General features: G+C 35.1%; 1 protein-coding gene across 49 annotated transcripts in view; it reads left to right on the top strand.

Annotated features, from left to right (window-relative positions):
* The window catches only part of RIMS2 (regulating synaptic membrane exocytosis 2), a 653,442-nt gene that overhangs the window by 286,690 nt on the left and 339,626 nt on the right, over positions 1-27,126 (top strand). For all 49 annotated transcript variants that reach the window (XM_066265863.1, XM_066265876.1, XM_066265860.1 and 46 more), the window contains one exon: positions 8,400-9,325. In XM_066265863.1, coding sequence (XP_066121960.1) covers positions 8,400-9,325 — 926 coding nt within the window. The remainder of the gene's footprint in view (positions 1-8,399; positions 9,326-27,126) is intronic.

Below are 27,126 nucleotides of genomic sequence, written 5' to 3'. Positions count from 1 at the left end.
GATATAGTGAAAGAGAAAATAATTCTAACTATCTAAGTTTTAATAAAGAGAAGATGAATAAACATTAGGTTAATAGCAAGTGAATATAAATATACACTGATGCTATATTATCAGTCAGAAGTAGGGATTGATAGAATGTAGAGGAGTAAAAATTAAAGCACTATATAATGTCACACATACATTTAATTCTAAAGAAAGGCATAATTTTGGATTTTGCCTCTTAAGATCTCAGAGTCTTTGAAGGATTGAGTGAAATATAACATCTTAGATGAATAGCTCCATTTTTTTGAATTATAATTTATAGGTTAAATACTGTTAAATGCTTCATGATTATTTAGAGATGTATACAAATTCTCATTATATAAATATAATTTTACCTATAAAATGTTTTCTACCTTATAATAATAAATGCTAAGACTTGTTTATAAAGAAAAGTAGAGACGATAGAGATTAGAGATCCTTGAATTTTTATCATTTTCTTAAAAATGTAATGCCTAGGAAATATAGCATTTTTAATTCAAAGGAGATTATATATGCAGTAATTCACAATATAGTTGTTAAAATTGTTTTGAAAGGATATTTTAATATTTTGGAGTAATTAATATTAGATTCTTTATTGTTTGGTAAGAATATTCTTAGAATAAAATCTGTCCTTACAGCTGGCATACCTTTAATATACTGGAGGTACCTTAAAGCATATTTTTAAACACTTATTTCATGTTCAATAACAGTGACAGTAGCTATTCCAATTTCAGAAATCATGACCACTGTTCTATTTTTACTTAAATCCAGTGCAAATCAGCGTCAACAGCATTATTCACATGCCTCAGGCAAATTTCATAATCTCTAGAACAAAGTGATTGCTAGATTTAATATTGAATACAATTTATTGAAGGTATGATTTTTAAAAAGCACTTATATGGCTTACTAAGGACTAATTATTAATATCCTTTCTACTGGAACTGAATTCTATAAGTAAGTATTGTTATTTACCAATAAAATAGAATATATTACTTATGTTATCAAGGCTATTATATTCACTGTCTTTATACTGTAAAAAATTTATGTTAATTCCTCAAAGAATGAAGTGTTCCTTTATTTTTTACCCTACTTCTGTCCTATAATACCCAAAGTGATGTTAAATATATTACTAGAAATCCCTAATTTACAAAGAGGTTTTGTTTTAAATGTTTAGTTGTAATTAGTAATACCCAAAATATATTTTGACAAAGAAGTAGTTTTATAAACAAGAGTTGTTTTCTGAAGACCAACAACAAAAGTCAAATTCAAACGTGATAGAGCTGAATTCACTACTAATAGAAGTAGTGCCTTTCTTTCCCTTAAGGTGCTATCACTACTAAGGGCACAGTAGGGGAAAGAAAAGAACTAGAGTATTTTAGCAATTGGTAGGTTTCAGTATAGAAAAAAAAAAGGAGCAAGCCATGTAAAGTAGAGGTAATTTAAGGGAGAAATAATTAATCAATTCTTTAATTCCACAGATATTCATTGAGGACCTACTATATTCCAGCCTCCTTAGATACAGGTTGCCAGTCCTCATGAAACCTAACATCTCAGGGGTATTATAGATATTCTTGGATAGAAATGGATAAGATTGCCTAGGGAAAAGTTCAGTGAGGAAGAAGCTCATCATTATGTTGAATAGCCTTCAAAATATCAAATTTCCTCTTTAAGATTTTCTGAACATTTTTACTTCACTTTCTTCTATGACCTTGATTTTACAAATTTAACAGATTAATATGTATTAACAATTTTAAAGCATGTAAATAATTTTGATAAATTTGTATTCATTTTGATTTAATCTGCTTGTTTTACTTGTGTGTGTGAGACAGTGAGAGAGAGAGAGAGACAGACAGACAGGAAGGAAGGAAGAGAGATGAGAAGCATGAACTCATAGTTGTGGCATCTTAGTTGTTCACTGATTGCTTTCTCATATGTGCCTTGACTGGGGGGCTCCAGCCTAACCAATGACCCCTTGCTCAAGCCAGAGACTTTAGACTCAAGCCAGTGACCACGGGGTCATGTCTATGATCTTATGCTCAAACCAGCAACCTTGTGCTCAAGCTGGTGAGCCCATGCTCAGCCGGCAACCTCAGGGTTTTGAATCTGGATCCTCAGCATCCTAGGCCGATGCCCTGTCCACTGTGCCACTGCCTGGTCAGGCAAGCTTGTTTTACTCTTGACTTTCAACTGAGATCAAGTATAATAGGGAATTGAAATTTATCCAGTTTGAGAGCATGAAATATTTTGAAAGGGAGGTATGTGAGAAAGGCTTAGTGGGCTGCTTTTAGGTGGGTTCTAGAGACCAACTACCTTGGGAAAATCCTAGATTTAATTGAACAACTATTAAGAATCCAGTAGATATCTATTTTGTAGATAGCTTTGAATAAAATTTTAAAATATAATAGCAACTTATTAAGAAACCCAATGTTGTATATTTTATATAAATGGCCTTTACTCAATGTAAGTACAGATTCATGTCTTACTTCAAATTTATCTTTTCAGAAAGACCTTCTATAGCAAAAGTAGCTTCTATTAAGTCACTGTTTGGACTTTTCAGTGTTTGAATATTTTTATAGCATTTATAACTATATGAAATTACCTTAATTTATTTATGTGCTCATTGTCTGTCTCCCTTATTAGAAAGAGAGCTTCTTTAGGACAAGGACATTATATGTCTTTTCTCAGTTGTGTGTCTAACAAATAGAATCATATCTTGTATATAGTAGGCCCTAAATAAATATTTATTGAGTGAATGAGTAAATACTAGAGCTACAAAGGTATATTTGACACAGTCTTTTCCGGTTCAAAAATTTAAAGGCTAGTGAACAGTACAGAATACTAAATAGATAATCATAAATAAGTTGATTAATATTATGTTGAGAAAATACAAAGGCAGAAAAGTGGGCCAATTTACCTGGCCCATTGTAATGAGGTAATTTATACTGCTTTCATTTAATCACATTTTATTTCCATTTGTATGTCTCCAAAATACCTATATTTAAATATAGCTTCAGAATTTCCTACTCACCCTATATTGAATTTTACAGAATTTAGGCTCTGGCCAGTTTGTTCAGTGGTAGGATGTAGGCCCAGTGTGGATGTCCTGGGTTTGATTTCTGGTCAGGGCACACAGGAGAAGCAACTATTTGTTTCTCCCCCCCTTCTCCTCCTACAGCCATGTCTTGATTGGATGAAGTGAATTGGCCCTGGGCCTGAGGCACTAAAAATAGATCAATTGCCAAGCAATAGCCCTAGATGGGCAGAACATCACCCTGTAGGGAACTTGCTAGGTGGACCCCAGTTGGGGTGTATGCGAGAGTCTGTCTCTGTCTCCTCTCACTTAAAAAAAGTAGAATTTATTTAATTAAATAATTTCTAAATGAAAATTTAAAATTATTTCCTTATGTACTATATAAATCTGAAAAACACTGGAGTTTTACTCTTGGAATGGTATCAATTTCTTGATATTAAATAAGGCTTATACATAACCATTTATAATTTTAGAGACAAATATGTTTATTAACTTAGATTGAAAAAATATAGCTTCTTTAACATACCAAAATGTATTTGAATTCCTAATGTAAAGTCTGTATCTAATGAAGGTTAGTCAGTTTGAGACCGAACTTTCTTTAGAGTTTTTTGGACAAATTCTCATTTATTTTAGTATTTTAATAAATAGATATAAGCAGCCAGTTATTGAGATATGAATCTGTTAAAAAATAGCACAAGTCAGTTAATTACATCTTGACAGGAATATCTGTATTATTTTTTGCTATGCTTTAATCTTTCATTTAGGCATATTAACTTGATGAAATTGTGGTATCAATATAATAATGTCATAGTCTCTAAGAAATGTAAGAGCATTTTATAATCATTTAGCCTCTCAAAATCAATAGTCTGTTACTAATTTCTATATTTCCAGCCTATATTATAGTATGTGAATTTAATGATGTATGAGTTAATGTGTATAATCTATGTCTCTCATTTTAAAGTACAGACTCTCAATACATAAATGTCATATACAGGCTGTCCCTGCATTATGAGTGAGATAGCTTCTATACTTTTGTTCTTAAATTGAATTTGTATGTTAAGTTGGAATAGGTACATTTACCAATTAAATGCAACTTAAACAGATGTTTGTTTTAACATAGTATTTATTTTTACCTTTCTGTGCATATAAATACTTAACCATTTTCAAATACAACCTAAACAATATTGGATGATGGACTTGTTGGAGAGGATGAGATTGGTGTTAGAGAGTCGGGGTTTGATTCTGCTGCTGGAGTCAGTTTCTTGACGGAGGCATCAAGGGAGGTTTGCACGGCTCTCCTTTTCTCATCATTAATGACCTTTGTAGCATCTCAGGCCTTTGGTAACTGTACCATAAACTTTGGTGAATATCTCTGTGTCAGGATCTCGCTCCCTTAACTTTACCATTCCTTCTCCAATCAGACAAAAATCATCGCTAACTTTTTTTGTAGAAAACTGTTTTGGTTCTGGAACTTATAGGTCCCTGTGTTCTTCCATAAATGCTGTTCTCTGCTGCTCTAGTTCCCTAAGGTCTTCATTGGTTAGTTCTTTGCCATGGGAGTTGAGTAAATCTTAAGATACCATTTTACTGATGTCCAACTGCAGTTGATTACCAGTAGCCCTTATGGCACTCCAGAGGTTCATAAGTATGAGTTGTACGTAAGTTGGTTTTTTGTAACTTGGGGACTTACTGTATAGGTTTAAATAATTGGTTAATGTCAAATGTAGGACTAAGAAGTTTAGATCCCTCAACTCTACTGTTCTGATACTTTGCCACCATGCTAACATATGTTTCTTTAGTTGTATATGTAAAAACAATTCCAAAAAGTAAGATGAATTATGTATAACAGATATTATGTAAGTTAAGCCATAAAATTTACTTTGAGTGCTCTGTTTTGGCTGTATATTTTAAATTTTAGGAATCTACAGGTTTATGTAACAACTGTAACCTAAAAGATTTATAATTAAGTGCTAAACATTTTATATTCATGTCTAAATGTAAGAATGTAAATGCAAAAAAGAAATCACATCCCTTGCTTATACAGAAAATGTTTAGGGGAATGGACCAGTGTTTCTTCATTTACTGCAGTACTTTCCCATTTATGGTGCCAGGTTAGAGTTTACCTGCTGGTACATTTGTTTGAGATTGGAAAGGTAGAAAGATATAGAAGCTGTTATTGTCAAGCAGCAGTTGTTGGCAGGCTGATAGGCAGATGTGAAAGTCTTCATGGCTCTTGGGCAAGCCCATGTTAATTGACCACACTCTGATGGGTAGGCAGCTGAGATAATTGGAGGCAAATTCCCAAAGACTCTTGAGATTTACAGCCATTTCCTAATGACCATTTTAAGAACCTCTCCCTTTATTTATTGTTCAGAATAATAACAGCAGTATTAGTATATCTTCTCTGGCCTTTATTCCCTGTTTGTTCAATAGTTGTGTTGCTGCTGCTGCTTCTTCATTTGCTTATTTTATTTATAAGCATTATACTGTATTTTTATTATTACACTTAAGGGGGTGACATCAGTTAATAAGATTATATAGGTTTCAAGTACACATTTCTATGATACATGATCTGCACATTGCATTGTGTGCCCACCACCCAAAGTCAGATCATCTTCTGTCACCATATATTTGGCTCCCTTTACTCTTTTTTACCCCCCACTCCCTTCCCTCTGGTAATCACCATACTGTTTTCTGTGTCTATAAGTTTCATTTTTATATCCCATGTATGAGTTAAATCATGTTGTTATTCACTCTTTCTAACTGACTTATTTTCCTGAGCATGATAGTCTTGAAGTCCATATTGTCGCAAATGGCAGTTTTTCATTTTTTCTTATGGCTGAGCAGTATTTCATTGAATATGTGTACCAACATCTTTTTTATTCAATCATCTATCGAAGGACACTCTGGTTGTTTCCATGTCTTGGCCACCATGACTAATGCTGCAATGAACATATTTTGTGACTAACTTTTAATTTTGGGGTGTAGGTACCCAGAAAGAGGCATTGCTTGGTCATATAGTAGCTCTACTCTTAATTTTTTGAGGAACCTTCATACTATTTTTCATAGTGGCTATACCAGTTTCCATTCATGCCAACAGTGAATGAGGGTTCCTTTTTTTCCTACAACCTCTGCAACACTTGCTATTACTTGTCTTGTCAATAATAGCCATTCTAACAGGTGTGAAAAAACTTCTACTCTAAATGCTGCTAGGAAAAATTGGAAAGCCACATGCAAAAGAATGAAGCTAGACTACAGTTTGTCCCATGTATAAATATTATTTGGAATGTATCAAAGACCTGAATATGAGACCTAAACCAATAAACTACATAAAAGAAAACATAGATACTGAACTTAAGGACTTTGTCTTTGGGAAGATTTTATGAATGTGACCCCAAAGGCAAGGTAAATAAAGACAAAAATAAATAAGTGAGATATATCAAACTAAAAGGCTTCTGCACAGTAAAAGAAGCCACAAACAAAACAAAAAGGCAACCAACTGAATGGGAGAAGATATTTGCAAATAACAGCTCTGACAAGGGGTTAATATCCAAAATATATAAAGAACTCATACAACTCAACACCAAACAAACAATTTAATTGAAAAATAGGCAGAGGATCTGAACATAAGCTTCTTCCAAAAAAAAAACCATGTAAATCGTCAATAGATGTATGAAAAGATGCCCAACCTCACTAGGGAAATGCAAATTAAACTACAAAGAGATGTCAGGTGTGTAGCTTTTGATTCCTATATTAAAAACCCTTCATACCTGGAAAACCTAGAGTGACTTCTGTTTTCCTTAATGTACCTTAATTCAACACTGACAGATGTATCCCAAATATGGAGGGAAAAGCATCAGGGACAGAAGAGACTTAAGAGGACAATGATGATGTTGCTGGATTGCATTATTCCATATGTATCCTTTCTCTGCTTTTGTTTTTGGGTCAAAAAATATTGTCTAAGAAATTCACAATGGAGCTGTCTGATGGTGGTCATCTTTAAATTCAGCTGATCCTCTATTTCATTATCATCTGTTCATGTGTTCTGACAAAATCCTCATAACAATTATTCTAAACCAGGGGTCGGGAAACTTTTTGGCTGAGAGAGCCATGAACGCCACATATTTTAAAATGTAATTCCATGAGAGCCATACAATGACCTGTGTACGTTGTTACGTATTATCCAATAAAAATTTGATGTTGTCCGAAGGACAGCTGTGATTGGCTCCAGCCACCTGCAACTATGAACATGAGTGGTAGGAAATGAATGGATTGTAATACATGAGAATGTTTTATATTTTTAACATTATTATTATTTTATTAAAGATTTGTCTGTGAGCCAGATGTAGCCATCAAAAGAGCCACAGGTTCCCGACCCCTGTTCTAAACCCTTTCTGATATTGTCAGCATCCCAGTTCCATTGTTTCTCAGGACTAGTGGTTGACATTGAGTTTGTGCCAGAGAAGAGGACAATGTGAATATTTTGTTGAAAAAGAGTATTAATACGAAGTGTGACTGCAAGTCCCATCTGGCTGTACTATATTGTTAGATGAGCGGGTTGAAAACAATGTACAATATCTCTCTCTGAGACTGTAAGGGAATTTGGGGAGTCAGATGTGAAGCCGGAGGAGAGAAAGTCGTCAAGCTGGCCTTACTTTAACAAAGAAAAAATAAAAATAGCAGCCCTTTCTGACTTCCAGGGATTCTCTGATGAATAAATCATTATTGTTGGTATTTATTTAAATTACTTATCTTAAGTTAGAGCAGTAAGGAGGGTTGGAGATATGATGATAAGGTAAAGACTTAGAAGAACCAATATTAGGAGTGATTTATGTAGATAGATGAATGAAAAATAATTTTTAAGAGTCAACACTTAGCTTTAGTCAGAAAGTATTCAACTCTTGAGTCAAGTTAGTTTGGCTTTATTATATTTTCAAGTAATTTTTATACCAAGATGTCAGGAATAGAGAGAATGGAAGATGGAATTTTTTAAGCTTCTGAATAACAGCTGGGAGATATCTGAAGTTGGGAGCTAAGCAAGGAAATCAGAATAAACTCTGTTTACAGTAGCAGAATTGGTTATCTATTGTAATTTCAAGACGTATTTCATATATAGTGTATCAGGCATTTAACAACCACATCAGAGCACCTTTTACATTTTGCATTTGAACGAAGTAGAGTAAATATAAGTGAAACTTGTTTTGGCATGACTTGAAAATGGAATTTTAAAAAACAAAACAAAAGAACCATTTGAATTTATCTATCCATCAACCTGCCAATAAATCAGTAAAATGTAAAATTATTTAAATGTTGCTCTTCTCATCATTTATTTTCTTTGATTTCTTAGGCAAAGAAGTCCATCAGTGTCCAGAGATCAGAACAGAAGATACGACCAAAGGGAAGAAAGAGAGGAATATTCACAGTATGCTACTTCTGATAGCGCAATGCCTAGATCTCCATCAGATTATGCTGATAGGCGGTCTCAACGTGAACCTCAGTTTTATGAAGAATCTGATCATATAAATTATAGGGACTCCAATAGGAGAAGTCATAGGCATTCCAAAGAATATATTGTAGATGATGAGGATCTGGAGAGCAGAGATGAATATGAAAGACAAAGGAGAGAGGAGGAATACCAGGCACGCTATCGAAGTGATCCGAATTTGGCACGTTATCCAGTAAAGCCACAACCCTATGAAGAACAAATGCGTATTCATGCTGAAGTGTCCAGAGCACGGCACGAGAGAAGACATAGTGATGTTTCTTTGGCAAATGCTGAACTGGAAGATTCCAGGATTTCTATGCTAAGGATGGAACGACCATCAAGGCAAAGATCTATATCTGAACGTAGAGCTGCCATGGAAAATCAGCGATCTTATTCAATGGAAAGAACTCGAGAGGCTCAGGGACCAAGTTCTTATCCACAAAGGACCACAAACCATAGTCCTCCGACCCCCCGGAGGAGTCCAATACCCATTGATAGACAAGACATGAGGCGTCCCGACTCACTAAGGAAGCAGCACCACTTAGATCCCAGCTCTGCTGTGAGGAAAACAAAACGGGAAAAAATGGAAACAATGTTAAGGAATGATTCTCTCAGTTCTGACCAGTCCGAGTCAGTGAGACCTCCACCTCCAAAGCCTCATAAATCAAAGAAAGGAGGTAAAATGCGCCAGGTTTCATTGAGCAGTTCAGAGGAGGAATTAGCTTCCACACCTGAATATACAAGTTGTGATGATGTCGAGATTGAAAGTGAGAGTGTAAGTGAAAAAGGTAAGCTACTCTGTTTTAATGGCACAATTCCCTGCAGTTGATTAAATAAAAAAGAATTGTTTTTTAATTTAAAAGTCAGATATTACTACCTTTGTATTAAAAGTGTTTTAATGGTGTTGGTTAAGTGAAGAAAATTTCAAATTATAAAAGTGAACATCTTCTGTAAGTCTGTTGATATTTAAAATTAATTTTTGCAGTTTCTGAAATTTTCTTGCATCAGTTGATGGCATATTTTTAAGAACCTATAACCTATATAACTTCTGTGTGTGTGTTTCCTTTTTAAAGTAATGATATGTTTACTATAAAACCTCTGAAAAGTTGCTCAAAGTGTAAAGAATGAAACACAAGCTATTATATTTCCCCCAAATATAACCATTATTAATATTTTATTGTATTTCTTCCTTTTCCTATGCATGTGTTCTGATTTTTTTAAACTGATATCATTATATAATTAGCTTTTTTGAAGCCATTATGTATTTTCCAGAAATATGTTTTAAATGGCTGCACTAATATTCTGTCATAAGGATATACCACAAACTATTTCTTTACTTGGGGCATTGCATTTGTTTCCAGTTGTTATTATAAGTGGTATTATATTGGTTATCTTTATACATAATTCTTTGCCTATATATGAGTATTTCACAAGTACATATTTGTACTTTGATGTTTTTAAAGCTTTTACTTCGGATTACCAGCCTGCTTTCCAAAAGGTTATAATATTCCATACACCTGTCATATGCTCTTATCACTCATGTAGGCTTGAACTTTCATGTTAGATGCACCAAATCTTTGCCAGTTGAATAGACCACAAAACAATGCTATCTCTTTGTAATTTTAATTTGATTATGAAGTTGAATATTTTGTATGTAAATTGGTGTTTGATATCTTCTATGAATTAATCGTTTATTTCTTCTGCTCATGAACCTATTAGGTCTTAGATTTTTGTCTTATTCACTTATAAGAGCTTTTTATGTGGTTAGGAGTTTACTTATTTACCTGTCATCTGTTCCAAATTATTTCCCATTTTGATGTTTACTTACTAATATTTTTGGTCATTTGGTAATATTGAACTTAATATATAGCTAAGTCTTCATTCTTTGGTGATTTTTCTTCTGTTCCTTTTATCCCTAGAAACTCTTTATAAATCCCCAAATCAGTTAAATATTTAACCCTATATTTTCCCATGATTTTAGTATTGTGTTCTTTTTAAACTTTATCTTAATCTTTCTGTAATTTATTTTGTTGTGTGCCAAAATATACCAGATAGGTGAGTATCTGACATAAGTCTCTTGTACCATCACTCACACACACACAATTTTTTAACACTATTTGAGGAATAATTCAAGGAAGGCAGCTGGATGTGAAATTAATATAGAATCATTTTATATTGTATGAAAAATAATAGGAAATATAAATGAAAGGCAGTTTCCATTCTGAACTAAAAACAGGAAATGTGATTTAAAAATAAGAAAGGAGAGGGGCCTACATGAAGAAAGCTACAAAACATGGCTGAGTATCACAAAGGAAGATTTAACGGAGATCTCCTTCATGTTCCTAATTGGGAAGGCCAAATACTGTAAAGATGCGTGTTCCTTTTAAATCATTTCTTGGGGTAAATAACATTTTAGTCATAATTGTGAAGGGCTCATTGAAGTATTCTATTTCTAAAGTTATACTGGAAGGTGTAGAGGAGAAAAAAACTTAACTCTTTTTTTTTTCTCCTATGCATCTTAAATTCATTGGCTGGGGTCCTATAAATTAGACTGACAAAAGACAGCCTAACAAGAGAAAAACAAACACTTTTATTATAATTTGCATTGCACATATATATGGGAACACTCAGTTCTGAGAAACTCTTAAGAGGTTAGAATTTGGGCTTATATAACAAAAGAATAATACATTGTTAGAGTGAGGACAAGACAGAGGAAAAAGGAATTTAAGTGTCTAGGAGTGGCAAATTGTGAAAAACTAATGGAGGACAAGAGCTAGCTTTAGCAAGTTTTATTATGTAGACTCATTGGTGCTTATATAAAGGTCAAGAGTTATCTCTACTGGTTAACTTTTGTCATCTTTCCAAATACATGTCCTGCTTTTAGGCAAATAGGAGGAGGGCAGGGACCTTTCCTTGTAACTACTTCTCCTCAGTTGCTTTCATCCTAAAATAATCCTTTGCCCAAGTGGTATATTAAAGCAAATAAATTACAAAAACATGGCAATCACCACAAACCAATTGGGAAGAGATAAACTATTCAACACTTGAGCTTGGAGTAAATGCATGTATACTGGAAAAAATGTCAAATTAGAGTCTCATTTCATACAAATTACATTTAACTTATAAATAACAAGATACTTATGTTTATTAAAATATAAAGACAAACTGTAGATCTCAATTTGTCGTAGAGCATATCAATATTTCCTAGAAGCTGCAATACTTTCTTAAGTATACTTAATAATCTTCAGTTTGATGATTTTAAATATTTTCCTGAATGAATCACAAAAGGTAAAAAAAGAAAGTTTTGTTATTTTTGGTGGTTTGGTGCAGATTCTGTTATATGCTTGCATTATTTTTTGCTGAAGTAAAGCCTTCACTTTTACCACATAAAGATATGGCGCCCCCCCAAACCCCCAGAAATGTATCAATCTAATATCTGAACATTTTTATATGTAGTGTTCTTATAAGGGCTTATACATTGTTTCAGGATTTTGAAGAATACACTTATAAAAATTGCACATGAGTAAAAAGCTATATATGCATTAAATTAAAATCCTTTGTATTGAGCAGAACTAAAACATTTAGCAAATATGGAAAGAAATTACGGGTCACTCATATCTGTATTATCTCCTAACTGATCTCCTAGAAAATGCTAGTCCTCCTTTTCATCTATCTAATAATATCTTCACAGTGTTTGGTTTCTGCCAACATGTGTTTCCAGTAGACAATCATAATTTAATTCAGTTTAGTAGGAAGAAATGAAAGTATAATAATGATGTCCTGTTTGATATTACCTGCAACAGTAGTATTTGTTAAAAGTACCTGTTTAGGGACTAGAATAGTCTCTAATACTGATTTGTATGTTTTGTAACACATCTCTTAATTCATTATGATATAGTTTGCTTTTTATATGGCTAATTTGATCAGCTCCCTAAATTGCAAATTTTTTTTTCTTTTTTTAATCTTTGCATTATTGAAGAAGATAAGTCTTAGATTACTGGTGCCATAGTATGTTCAAATTTAAATGTTGGACATGGTTCTCAAAGTTCAAAAAATATTTGTATAAGCTTTAAAATGTATTATTGACTTGACAGTTTTCAAATAGGTTAATTTATTAAATAATCCAGAGCAGGTTTTTCCATCTCAGCACTATTGACATTTAGGGCTGAATAATTGTTTGTTTTATGTGACTGTCTCATATATTGTAAGATGTTTAGCAGCATTCATGGACTGTAACCACTGGATGCAAGTAGCATCTCCACCTCGAGTTCTGACAACTCAAAACATTTTCAGACATAGCCAAATATTCATTTTGAGACAAAGTCCTCCTCACCACTCCCCACCTTCCTTCTCTCGCCCCTCCATTTATTCTCCTTCCCTCCTCACTTTAAAAAGAGGGAAACTGGACTAGGCTAGAATAGAAAATATCAGAGTCAAATGTACCAAGGAAGGATAATTAATCTGTAAAACATTTTTTTAGTGTTATATATGTACTCTATAAGCTCACGATATAAAATATGTATGTTTTCTTACTGTGGAGTATAGCCAAACATGTTTTTTGTTTGTTTGTTTGTTTGTTTTTTTACACAGACAGAGAGAGAGTCAGAGAGAGGGATAGATAGGGACAAGACAGACAGGAATGGAGAGAGATGAGAAGCATCAATCATCAGTTTTTCGTTGTGACACCTTAGTTGTTCACTGATTGCTTTCTCATATGTGCCTTGACTGTGGGCCTTCAGCAGACTAAGTAACTCCTTGCTCAAGCCAGCGACCTTGGGTCCAAGCTGGTGAGCTTTGCTCAAACCAGATGAGCTCACGCTCAAGCTGGTGACCTCGGGGTCTCGAACCTGGGTCCTCCGCATCCCAGTCTGACGCTCTATCCACTGTGCCTCTGCCTGGTCAGGCCAAACATGTTTTAAAGCTACTCTCTTGTATTAAAATTTTGTGACTCACTTAATACTAGTGTTCCCTGTCTCCCCCATCTTCTATACTTGGACAAAGGTCTAGAAATGATGTTCAGTGGCTAATTAATGTATTATAACACTATACTTATTCTAATTTGATATATTTTCATCTTAATATTATAATGCAACATATTTTTTTCACTTTTTTTTTTGTATTTTTCTGAAGTGAGAAGCGGGATGCAGAGAGACAGATACCCACATGCTCCTGGACAGGGATCCACCCAGCAAGCCCACTAGGGGCGATGTTCTGTCCATCTAGGGCGTTGCTCCTTCTCAACTGGAGTCATTCTAATGCTGAGGTGGAGGCCATGGAGCCAACCTCAGCACCCAGGCCACTTTTGTTCTAATGGAGCCTTGGCTGCAGGAGGGGAAGAGAGAGATAGAAAGGAGAGGGGGAGGGGTGGAGAAGCAGATGGGTGCTTCTCCTGTGTGCCCTGACCAGGAATCGAATCCAGGACTTCCACATGCCAGGCCAATGCTCTACTGCTGAACAATTGTCCAGGGCCATATTTATTTCACTTTAATTGCATAGTTGTCAACCATTTATACTCAATTGCACAAAAATACCAAGTTTGATTTTTTAAACACTAAGAACAATGGTGGAGAGTTTTAGTTTCCCCTGTCTTCTATGACCTACCCCAACTGATTTTACTTGGTGATTGTGGGCTTCTTTCTTCTCTGTAAGATCTTGGGAGACAGGGGTAGTAAATGCAAGAATACATATGTTTGGCAGTCTCCTAAGCTATAAATTGTGATATGTTTGATTCAATTATTAGACTCTCGAAAGTAGCTCAACACACTGCTTCCTTGCACTTATTTTTGGGAGAGAGTGAGTAGAGGTGGAAAGGTCAGCAGTTGGGAGAACATACCCAGGATAGGAAGAATAGAAGATAGATTGCAAATGTCCAGATAGAACCATGGTTCTTAAATATTAAAACAAACCCTAAAGATATCAGCTTTATATATGTCTGTATTTAGGTATCCGTATTAGTAGTGTGATTTATCCCCTGTATAATTAAAAAAATAATTTTAATAATTAATCTACTGTATAGGTTATAAAGAAAATTGTCTATTGAAGTGATAGACAGTATACCCTACTTTAGAAATCTGAGGGCCCTGGCCAGTAGGCTCAGCAGTAGAGTGTTGGCCCAGCATGTGATTACTGGTCAGGACACATAGGAGAAGCGACCATCTGCTTCTCTATCCATCCCCCTTCTCTCTCTCTCTCTTCCCCGCCTGCAGTCATGGCTCAAACAGTTTGAGCAAGTTGGCCCGAGGCACTGAGGTTAGCTCCATGGCTTCATCTCAGGTGCTAAAATAGCTTGTTTGCTGAGCAACAGAGCAGTGGCCCCAGATGGGCAGAGCATCACCCAGTAGGGGGCTTGCCAGGTGGATACAGTCGGGGCACATGCAGGTGTCTGTCTCTGCCTCCCCACTTGTCATTTGATAAAAAAAAAATTTTTTTAATTTTTTTTTTTTTTTTTTTTTTTTTTTTTGCATTTTTCTGAAGCTGGAAACAGGGAGAGACACTCAAACAGACTCCAGCATGCGCCCGACCGGGATCCACCCAGCACGCCCACCAGGGGCGACGCTCTGCCCACCAGGGGGCGATGTTCTGCCCATCCTGGGCGTCGCCATGTTGCGACCAGAGCCACTCTAGTGCCTGGGGCAGAGGCCAAGGAGCCATCCCCAGCGCCCGGGCCATCTTTGCTCCAATGGAGCCTTGGCTGCGGGAGGGGAAGAGAGAGACAGAGAGGAAGGCACGGCGGAGGGGTGGAGAAGCAAATGGGCGCTTCTCCTGTGTGCCCTGGCCGGGAATGGAACCCGGGTCCTCCACACGCTAGGCCGACGCTCTACCACTGAGCCAACCGGCCAGGGCTTGATAAAAAAAAATTTTTTGAGGAAAGTGTTGATTAATGATATTTGAGACCAATTACACATGTAAAGAATTTTGAACCAAGTGGATTAAAGATTTTTGTATAATGAGAATATTTTCTAAATTTTCAAATAGCTATTTTATTACTAAGATTTTCTCAAGTAAAATTTTTAGAAGTCAAAGACTGATTACTTTTTTGTATATTCACTCCAACTATTGGTAAAATAATTTTTTGCTAAATAATTATTTCAATTGTGTCATGAGTCTTAGAGCTTCACTGTGGAATAAAAATAACATAATTGCATCATATTTACATTTATTTAAGTAATTACTCTGTTGCTGTAGTAAGCAAAATTATGAAATTACTTCATCATATCTTTTAAGAAATAGGATACTTTTCATTGGCAGAAAAATCAAGTTGCAGATATATATTATAGTGCTGATTTCAGACTTGAAATTATATAACATAAATGTAAGCTGATTAAGAACCTAAACTAAATCAGTTAATTTGTAAAGTGCATAGCTAGAAGGTAGATTTATAAATGGGAATAAAGAAGAATTTTTGTTTCCTGATAAATTGAAGAATATAAAATGTTAATGATGATAATCCCTTCTCTTTGAAAAAATATTTTCTTGTTAATAATGGATGAAACATTATTTTAAGCATTTGCCCAAAGAAAAATAATTGTTTTTAATGGACACTTAATACCCAAGATAATTACCAAGTAAGTATCAAAAAAAATCTTACATATTTTAGTTTGTAGGATATTTGAGAGGGTACTTAGCTAGTTGAATGAAAAGTTAAAATTAAATTAAATTATAGACCAGTTATTAAAATTAATTTAAAATATAGAAAATGTCTTTCAACTTAAAATGATGTTTAAGTTAGAATTTAGTAGATGATACCTAGATATTATTTCATACAGCTTTAAAAATTCAATGTTGTTACAATAAATTTAACTTTAAAATTTAATGATGGAACATGTTAAATGGATAAAAAAATAAAAAGTTTCATGAAGAACGTATTATTATTAACTGATAAGAGACGTATTAGAGTAAATACCCTAATAGTGTTACAAATGTTGTACAAGCCAATTTGAGTTAAAAAAGCATTGAAGGCCTAACCTGTGGTGGCGCAGTGGATAAAGCGTTGACCTGGAAATGCTGAGGTCGCTGGTTCAAAACCCTGGGCTTGCCTGGTCAAGGCACATATGGGAGTTGATGCTTCCAGCTCCTCCCCCTTCTCTCTCTCTGTCTCTCTCTCCTCTCTCTCCCTCTCTGTCTCTCTCCTCTCTAAAAAAAATGAATAAATAAAATAAGAAAATTAAAAAAAAACACATTGAAATGGATGGAAAGTTGGGCCTATGACTAATTCAAATTTATAAGAAGAATACTGTAGATTGATTGATGTGTTGATTCATTCTCTATTTCACTTAACTAAAATATATTAAATGTCAATAATCTATAGTAGTAGGGTATGAAATGTGAAATAATGAAGGCATTTTCTATCACCCAAATTGCAGCTTTGTGGAACACAGAAACTTGTTCTACATATTTGACTGCATTTTTTAAAATTTATACTTTATTTTTCAATTACAGTTTACATTCAATATTATTTTGTATTAGTTTCTGGTTACAGCATATTCATATACTTTACAAAGTGGTCCCTCCTATATTTCCAGTACCACCTGGCACCATACATAGCTTTTACAGTATTATTGACTATATTTCCTATGCTGTATTTTACATCCCCATGACTATTTTGTAACTTAATCCCTCCACCTTTTTTACCCAGTCCCCAACCTCTGGCAACCATTAGTCTGTTCTCTGTATCTGAGTCTACTTCAATTTTGTTTGATTATTTTGTTCTTTAGATTCCACATGTATATAATTGAAATAATATATTATGTCTCTTTGACTTATCTTACTTATCCTAATATCCTCTAGGTCCATCCATGTTGTAATAAATGTAACATTCATTCTTTTTTATGGCCTGAAAATATTCCATTGTATGTATTTACAACAGCTTTTTATCCACTATTGATAGACACTGGGTTGCTTCTGTATCTTGGCTATTATAAATAATGCTGCAGTGAGCATAGGGTTCATATATTCTTTTGAGTAGTATTTTTTGTGTATATATATGCTGAAGTGGAATTACTGGGTCATAAGTTATTTACATTTATAATTTTTTGAGGAAACTCTGTATGAGGGTTTCCTTTTCACTACATCCTTGCCAACACTTGTTGTTTGTTGATTTATTGATAGCCATTCTGGCAGGTATGAGGTGATATCTTATTGCGGTTTTAATTTGCATTTCTCTAATGATTAGTGACATTGAACATCTTTTTATATATCTGTTGACCAACTGTGTGTCCTCTTTGGAGAAATGTCTGAGTCTTCTGCCTATTTTTAATTGGATTGTTTTGGTGTTGAGTTGTCTGAGTTCTTTTTAATTTTTATAAATTTTGTCTGTTAATCCCTTATCAATGTATCATTGACTAACATCTCTTCCCATTCAATAGCTTATATTTTTGTTTTGTTAATGGTTTCCTTTGCAGTGCAAAACTCTTTAGTTTTACATTGCCTTATTTGTTTTTTTCTTTTGCTTCCCTTGCCTGAGGAGATCTATCAGAAAAAATATTGCTAAGAGAAATGTCGGAGATTTTACTGTCTATATTTTTTCTAGGAGTTTTATGGTTTCAGGTTTTACATTTAAGTCTTTCATTCCTTTTGAGTTTATTCTTGTACATTTTGTAAGAAGGTAGTCTAGTTTCAATTTCCTGCCTGTGTCTATTCAACTTCCTCAACACCATTTATTGAATAGACTATCTTAGTCCTTTTTATGTTTTTGCATCTTTTGTCTTATATTAATTGACTATATAGTGTGGGTTTATTTATGCGCTCTCTGTTCTGTTAAATTTGACTGCATTTATGCTAGCTGACTCATTCAAGGAAATTACATATGTGTTGGACTTTTCTTTTTTCCAGTGTGTGCTAGAATCTGCCTGTCTGTTTTCCTTTCTAGAATATAACCAGGAGAAGGGCTTTTTGAGGAGTATTTGAGGTGTAGAGAGGTGTGTTTCAAAGCAGAAGGGCAGCTCAAATTATTGCCATCCATAACCCCATTTTCCCTGGAACTGCCTATCTGGTTATTTTTGTAGGGCTTAGCAAAGGTTCAGAACCCTTTCAGAAGTGAATAAAGTGAGTCTGACATAGTAAAATTCAAGCATGGGCTCCTACAATACAAGACTGATGTTGGTCTTTTAACCAAGGATCTGATGATTGATGTCCATTCCAGGTGTATGTGAATGATTTTAGTTCTTCTTGGTAGGGATGGGGAAAAAAACACATATGCCAGTTCAGTGGCTGCATATCGTATTACTTGAATTCATACTAATTGTCTCTAGGAAGCATACCCCATTGGCATAGCAGTTTCAAGTGGGCCACTGCTCAGCTGAGTTTATACCAGTCCATTGTCATTTTCTAGGATGCATCTATGCGTCTTTTGGGAAGTGAGAAGACTGGAGACTTGAGAGGGAGATACAATGTGAACCATCTTTTTTGTATCCTTAGCTTTTATTTAATCTTTGTCTGTGGAGGTGGGCATTTTCAGAGGCTTTACTTGAATTTTCATGTTATGATAGTTCTTAACCCCACAGGTCATGGTACATTGTTATTACAAATACCAAATTTGTCCTTTTGGGGACTGCTGTAATTACCATTGTAATAACTTCATAATTTAATAACAATGCTTGTGAGAGAGTAAGGCAGGAAGACTTAAAGGAGAAGATAAAATTGTGAACAGATGCAGCCACTAAACCCACAGGAGTTCGGATCTGGAGTGTATCTTCAGAGATGACCTAATTGCTGTCTGCTGGGGAGGGAACATAACTTTGGACAAGGCAGCTCCTGACCTGACTACATTTCTTGTGTGAAGGACTCAGCTATAAACTGTGAGCATATGACATTTAGGGGGGCTTGAGGAATGAGCACAGTTGGTAGAGGTTCGTGTCAGTACCCTACAACAATATTCATTACGATTTTGTTCTTATCATTGTTCCTTTAGTTTTACAAGAGAGATATAACTATTCTAAGCATTCCTTACTTGATATCCTTTTGAAATTGAGGAAAACTTTTCTAGAAGTCTCTTCTGTAGACTTCTTCATTTGTTTTTTTTGTTTGTTTGGGTTTTTTTTTTTAGGGGGGGGATTGTGTGTGTGTTTGTGTGAGAGAGGGTTTTTGTTGTTGTTGTTGTTGCCATAATTGCTACTCATGCCAGCTTCTACCTCTTCACTAGCAGTGGAGTTAGAATTATTGATTGACTCAGAGTTCAGAATTCTAAGGAGAGAGGATATGACTGTGGGCAGACACCTAGTGGTACCTTGCTAAGATATTCATCATAAGGATTACAATGGCATGAAACTGGAAACAACTCCTGTTAGAATGTGCTAGAGCTGGCTGGCACCAGCTTTTGAGAACCAATGGTGTACACTTCTTTCCAATTCCACATTCACGGACATAGTGTTTATAGCTCAAAATTGGCTAAAGTGGAATTATTTACACCATGGAAGTAGACAAATGTTACAAAACAGGGCCTGCTCTCCCTACTCTAAACAAAAACTGGCTTGTAAACATTAATCACCATAACTCCAGATCTTTATTTGAAGTTTTAAAAACTATGGAGACTGTGGTGACAAGAAAAATTGTACAGGATATAATGTCAACTGTTTTTAGTAACTGCATTAAATGTTATATCTGCTATGATAAAATGACATGTAGAACTAGACAGAAATAAAGATAAATTAGAACTTTTATTTGTTGGGGCATTAGTTTGTAGGAAAAATTTAACAGAATTTAATAAATTATTGTGCTATAACGTTTATGTAACAAAAAGGAAACTCCTGTTGATTAAATTGTTTTACTGGCCCTGGCCGGTTGGCTCAGCGGTAGAACATCGGCCTGGCGTGCGGGGCACCTGGGTTCGATTCCTGGCCAGGGCACATAGGAGAAACGCCCATTTGCTTCTCCACCCCCACCCCCACCCCCGCTCCTTCCTCTCTGTCTCTCTCTTCCCCTTCTGCAGCCAAGGCTCCATTGGAGCAAAGATGGCCCGGGCGCTGGGGATGGCTCCTTGGCCTCTGCCCCAGGCGCTAGAGTGGCTCTGGTCGCGGCAGAGCGACGCCCCGGAGGGACAGAGCATCGCCCCCTGGTGGACAGAGCGTCGCCCCTGGTGGGCGTGCCGGGTGGATCCCGGTCGGGCCCATGCGGGAGTCTGTCTGACTGTCTCTCCCCGTTTCCAGCTTCAGAAAAATACAAAAAAAAAATTGTTTTACTAGATTCTATTTTTAGTGACCATTTTTCCACCTCCCCTCATACTCTCAGAGTATATATCAAAAATAATGTGTATATAATCTTATGCATTAGGTAGGTCATGTGTAACGCCTAAAAAAAGGAAGAAATGCTTTACTTACTTCATAACAACATTCATTGCTTCATAATGTTTCCTCACAACTTCATCATATTTTTAGGATGTTTAATTTTTAATGGTTTATGCTTCCTCTTCCCTTATATTTGTATTAAAATTCAAAATAAACTTAAACTAGTCATTGATTTATAATCTTTTGATATGCCTGGCTTACTCAGATTACTTTTAAGAGCTTTCACAAGTTGTCAGTGAGCATTTAACACATGTATCAGTCTGTGCAGGAAATTCCAAGACTAACATTGATATGGAATCTAATGGGACAGTATTTCACTCTTTTAGAAAACTTTTGACAGGCTGCATAAATGATTATTATATTCAATAGATATAAAACATTTGTTAAAAATGTTGATATCAAAGTATACCAAGTCTCCTACTTGATTTTTTATTTTCTGTCATATATAATGCCACTCTGTACAAAACAATTGCATTATGAAATGGCACACAATTAAGTTTCCAAATAAAACTTTCCATTTCCAAAAAGTAAACAACAGAATGAATTAGGATCTTTTATTCAAATATTATTTTGCAAATATTATATAAAATAATAAATGGTTTCTTAGGTATGCTGAATAAAAATTTCCCTGCTGCTTAGTCATTAAAAACTCAAATGAATGCCTTTGTAATGCTAGTATTACCAAATAGACATATCGGAATACATTTATTTGTGGTGAAAAATTCTACCATCTTTAAATAAAACTATCTTAATTTTTAATTGCAGATTAGACAAATATATTTACATATAGATAGGTTGTTCTGACCGTTGTTTAATTCTGATCTCGTAATTGAAAAGGTTGACATTCACTTTAAAGAATTATCCAGGCTTGGCTGGTTGGCTCAGTGGTAGAGTGTCAGCTTAGCATGTGAAAGTCCTGGGTTTGATTCTTAGTCAAGGCACACAGGAGAAGTGACCATCTGCTTTCCATCTCTCCCCCTCCCCTTTTGCTTTCTCTCCCCCTCCCCCCTCCCCCTTTCTCCATCCTCCTCCTATAGCTGTAGCTCAAATGATTCGAACAAGTTGGCCCTGGGCACTGAGGATGGCTCTATGGCCTCACCTCAGGTGCAGAAACAGCTTGATTGTTGAGCAATGGATCAGCAGCCCCAGATGGGTAGAACATTGGCCACAGACAGGGCTTGCCAGGTGGATCCCAATCAGGGCTTAGGCAGGAGTCTGTCTCTCTGCCTCCCTGTCTTCCCACCTTTCACTTAATAAAGAAAATAAAAAGAATTATACAAATTAAACTAAAAAAACCTAAATGCTGAATAGTCTTCACCTAATTTATTTGAGGCAACTAGAATTGTTTTTGTGATTCATTTATACCTACCTGTATATTTTATACTTAACAGAACTATTTCTGGTCATTGAACTTTGTTTTATCACCCTGTTTTTAAATTTGTTCAATAACTTTTACATGACCCCTACTATACTACCTGTCTCCTTCTCTGTTCTGTCTCCTTTCCTCTGTCAATCTCTTTGCCTCTCATTGTAGCCTTCCTATTCCTTTCTTTTCCTTTCTGCTTCTCTGTTGCCTTTTTCTATTTCATGAACTTGACATTTTTGTATGGTGACTTCTACAAAGATATATTTCAGGTATGCTAGTAAATTGTGTATTCTTCTACTTTAGTAAAGCTCCCATTTGAGATATAAATCTATTATGTATAAATCACACATTGAGGAAAAGGTTCTACTAATACAAATTACTTTTGGTAGACTTGATATGAAATTAAGATTATATTTAAATTTTAAATTTAAATGTGAATTTCATCATGATGCAAGCCTTCATATTAGCTTGATTACTTCATAATAATTACTAAATATAATTATTTTAATTATATATATTAAGTAACTATTTGGAAGTACTGTATGTAATGTTACCTTTGTATGTTTGAATTTACATGTTATTTCTTTTTTAAAAAATTTTATTAACTTTATTGGGGTGACATTGGTTAATAAAATTATAATGGTACATGTTATTTTTTAATAATAGCCTTAACTGCATTATCTGAGGAAAATAATTTGGGGAAAAAAGTATAACATAACTATTAAAGTTCTATGAATTACAGCCGTTAGAATCCGTTAACATTTATTGTTGCCTTATGAAAATATATTGATTTAAGAAACCATACTTAACAATTTATTAATGTTCTTTATTATAAGGTTTTTACTTTTATTCTATTTTTTAATAATTTCCAATAGTCATATATTATAGAATATGACTTTGAAAATATTTGTAAAAGACTCAATACAAATGATTAATATTTAAATTGTAAATGCCACATAAGGATTAGCAGAAAAGAAAGGAAAATTAGAATTAATCAATAATACAAGAAGTCATTAAAGAGAAATAGCTATTAGATTTCAGATATGTTTGATAAGAATCTAGTTTAGGTGATCAATCATACAGTGATGCTGAAAGAAAATGAATTTTTGTTTAACCCTAACTGTAATAGAGTATTGTAAGCCATTATTCTCTCAACCTGTACTTCCAAATTCTGTGCAATACAATTTAATTCAAGGTAGAAAAAAATTTATTGCATGTCTTTTATGTGTCTGATGCTATGCTAAGTGCTATATGTAAAGTGAACACAACATGCCCTTGCTTGGAAGATAAATGTAACTCTTGCAAACAAGAGTACTACAATGATAGATAGGAAAATAGTTATATACAAGATTAGATGTAGAAAATACTGATTCAGAGAAGTCAGAGGTAATTCTGCCTTGATTTATCAGGGAAGACTTTACAAAGGAGTTGCTGTGTGCATTGGATTTTTAAGGTAGAATAGACTTTTCCAGGAGAACATGGCAGTTATGGGATGGGTATAGGTAGTCATTCTACATAGTGGAATGTAAGCATTATATCAGCAGAAACAACATTTATGGAGCACTTACTATTTGCCAGACACTGCCTGGTACTCAGAGTTGAGGGCATATGCTAAAGATGAAAAAGACACATTCTCTTAAGAAATGTATAAGCTGTTTAGGAGCCTGTATGTTGATAAGTTTATTAATTATCTTTTTTAAAAAATAGAGAGGCAGTGTGATATCTTAGAGAAATGCATGTAAAGTATATATATACCACGTTCTATTCTAGTCTTGGCTAGTGACCCCGATTGTAATCATAGGAAGGTTATTTAGTTTGTTGGGTTTCAATTTCTTCTAAAAATGAAGAACATAGACTAATTCAATATTTTAAAAACTGTGCTCAGTGGAGCCCCAGATTTCTGTTAGTGTTTCAGGAACTGCTGAAGAGGATAAGAAGGCATAATGAACTGGGTGAGCATTTGGATCTTCCACTTTGCTTCAACCTGACTATGCTCTTGACTAGTTTTATATTTGGGGGTTTTAGAAAGAAGCTCTATTGCATAAGCAGTATGAAAATGACTAGACTTGATGTTTTAGTTCATCAATTAACTTATTCAGTTAATACTTATGTTCTGGGCACTGTTCTGTGTTGCAGAAGCTACAACATTAAAAAGAAATACCACACAGATAAATTTCCTGAGGTAACAAGGGGCCAGATAATATGTCACTGCTAGAACTTTGGCTTTCACTCTAAGTGAGATGGAAAGTCATTGGGAAGGTTTGAATAACAGATAACCTGATTTACCTCTAGAGAATCCCTCTTGATACTATGTTAAAAACAGACCTAGAGACAAAGATTGATGCAGGGAGAGCAGTTAGGAGAGAGTATTTAAATTAGGATGCTATAGGGAATGAACTTTTTAACTGTAGTGTGTGTGTGTGTGTGTGTAATTTTTTTTCCCTTTAATGAATGGAAGGAAGGCAAAGACAGACTCCTGAATGCTCCCAGACTGAGATCCACCCGCAAGCCCACTAGGGGACGATGTTCTGCCCATGTGGAGCCCTTGCTTCATTTCAACTGTAGCCATTTTTTAGTGCCTGAGACGAAAGCCATGGAGCCATCCTCAGTGCCAGGGGGCCAACACACTCTAATTGAGCCATGGCTGCAGGAAAGAAAGAGATGAAAGAGAGAGAGAAGTGAGAGGGGGGAGGGGTGGAGAAGCAGATGGGTACTTCTCTTGTGTGCCTTGACCGGAAATTGAACCCAGGACATACACATGCCAGGCCAACACTCTAACACAGAGCCAGATGGCCAGGGCAACAAATAGTATTTTTTAATTAAATGGGTGAATGTGTGGAGCAATGAAAGAATGAATAAGTGAAACAATGTTTTAAGATTTTTTTATTGCTCAAGCATTGTATGATTTATGAAAGTTTTATCTTAGCTTAAGAAAGTTTGCTTTGGTTATAACACTCACAGTGCACTATATAATGCTATATAAAACAAATGAAGAGCTACTAAATAAGAAAATAGAACTATTTATAAAAGCAATTTGAAAACAACCTATTTTCCTTACTCTAAAATGGTTCTGGGCCCTGGCCGGTTGGATCAGTGGTAGAGCGTCGGCCTGGCGTGCAGGAGTCCCAAGTTCGATTCCTGGCCAGGGCTCACAGGAGAAGCGCCCATCTGCTTCTCCACCCCTCCCCCTCTCCTTCCTCTCTGTCTCTCTCTTCCCCTCCTGCAGCCAAGGCTCCATTGGAGCAAAGATGGCCCCGGGCACTGGGGATGGCTCTGTGGCCTCTGCCTCAGGTGCTAGAGTGGCTCTGGATGCAACAGAGTGATGCCTCAGAGGGGCAGAACATCGCCCCCTGGTGGGCATGCCAGGTGGATCCCTGTCGGGCGCATGTGGGAGTCTGCCTCCCCATTTCCAGCTTTGGAAAAATGGAAAAAATAAATAAATAAATAAATAAAATAAAATAAAATGGTTCTGGTTACCTCAATTTAAATTAAATTGGTATATTCTAATTAATAAGAGGGATAGTTACCAAACTATAAATAATAGGTTTGCTAATAGCCTTTATTCCTGTTTACTGGCATTAGATTAATTTTATTTATAGCCATTATTAGGTGACTCTTTAAATTTTCTAAAATCTATTGCAAATCAAATTAAGGAAAATTTCAATTCATAAAATAAAAAAAAGGAAAATCTTTGTGATGGTATCTTTATAGTAACCTGTATGTTTATAATAGGAGTGGTTACATGAATCCATATGTATGGTAAGACGTCACAGAACTTTAACATTGTTCTGATGTCAGTTTTCTGGTTTTGGTCTTTGGTCTTTAGATTTATTTGGTCAGAATGTTCTCCCGAAATCACTCACCAATCTTGTGACTGACTTTATAATGGGAAATAAAGGAAGTTTATTCTCATAATGTCTTACGAATACTTGGTCCTGAAAGCTTGAGTGGGTAGGTGAGTTCTAACTATGCTGTCTGCTTTTTGGCCTTAAGAGACTTGGCTGAGAAACATAAACTGAAAACATGAACTAAAGTAGTCCTTGCTGTTTCACAGCAGTATTTTGTAAATTCTGCTAGTGTATCCTGTGGCTGAATTTTTCAGGGATTAATACACCTTGTTGTGGCCTTTCAGTAGCAATGGGGGGTCGTCCAGTTCGGTAATACCACAAGCAACATAATAGCATTTCCTAAGCAGCCTCACTCTCCTGCCAACATTCAGAGAGAACAACCTAAACAAATACTACTACTTGTTTAAGTCTGATCTTAAATTCTGCAAATGAAACCTGAACCTTTTTGAAGTCAACTCCCTGGTTAATAAAAACATCCTTATCAATTTTGGGCATATGCTATATTTACAGTGTCATTGTTTTTTCGAAATGCATAGATTATGACCAAATAGTCTTTTTTTTTCTTCAGTTTGTCAGGAGCCACTGTGCAAATGTTATGAAATAGTTCTGACTTCTCTGCATGCTCTGACTTGTGAAGTAAAGAACTTCCTCTCATAACAGACCAAACTCTTAATTCTTCACTGCTTTAAGTTTTAAGAGTGCATGTTTCTCAGAGATGTACTAGTTTTAATTGAAATTATCCCCTTGCAGCACTTATGCCAACACCTTTATCTTAGAAATCAGCTTTAAAAATATTTTTTGATCATTTTTCATTTTTCAGTTACAACTGACATACTGTAATTTTATGAGTTTTAGGTGTATATCCTAATGATTAGACATTATATAACTTTCTAAGTGATCATATAGGTCAATCTCATAACCATTTGACACCATACATAATTATTAGAATATTACTGACTATATTCCTGTACTACACTTTACATCCCCATGACTATTCTGTAGCAACCAATTTGTATTTCTTAGTTTCTTTACTTCTTAGTTTATTTCTTAGTTTTCTTTACCATCCCCCCCAATTCCCCTCCAATATTCCAACA

This window comes from Saccopteryx bilineata, chromosome 3 (genome assembly GCF_036850765.1).
Source record: "Saccopteryx bilineata isolate mSacBil1 chromosome 3, mSacBil1_pri_phased_curated, whole genome shotgun sequence".
Taxonomy (NCBI): Eukaryota; Metazoa; Chordata; class Mammalia; order Chiroptera; family Emballonuridae; genus Saccopteryx; species Saccopteryx bilineata.
Note: the sequence above shows the minus strand (reverse complement) of the source record. Positions and strands in the feature narration are given on the sequence as shown.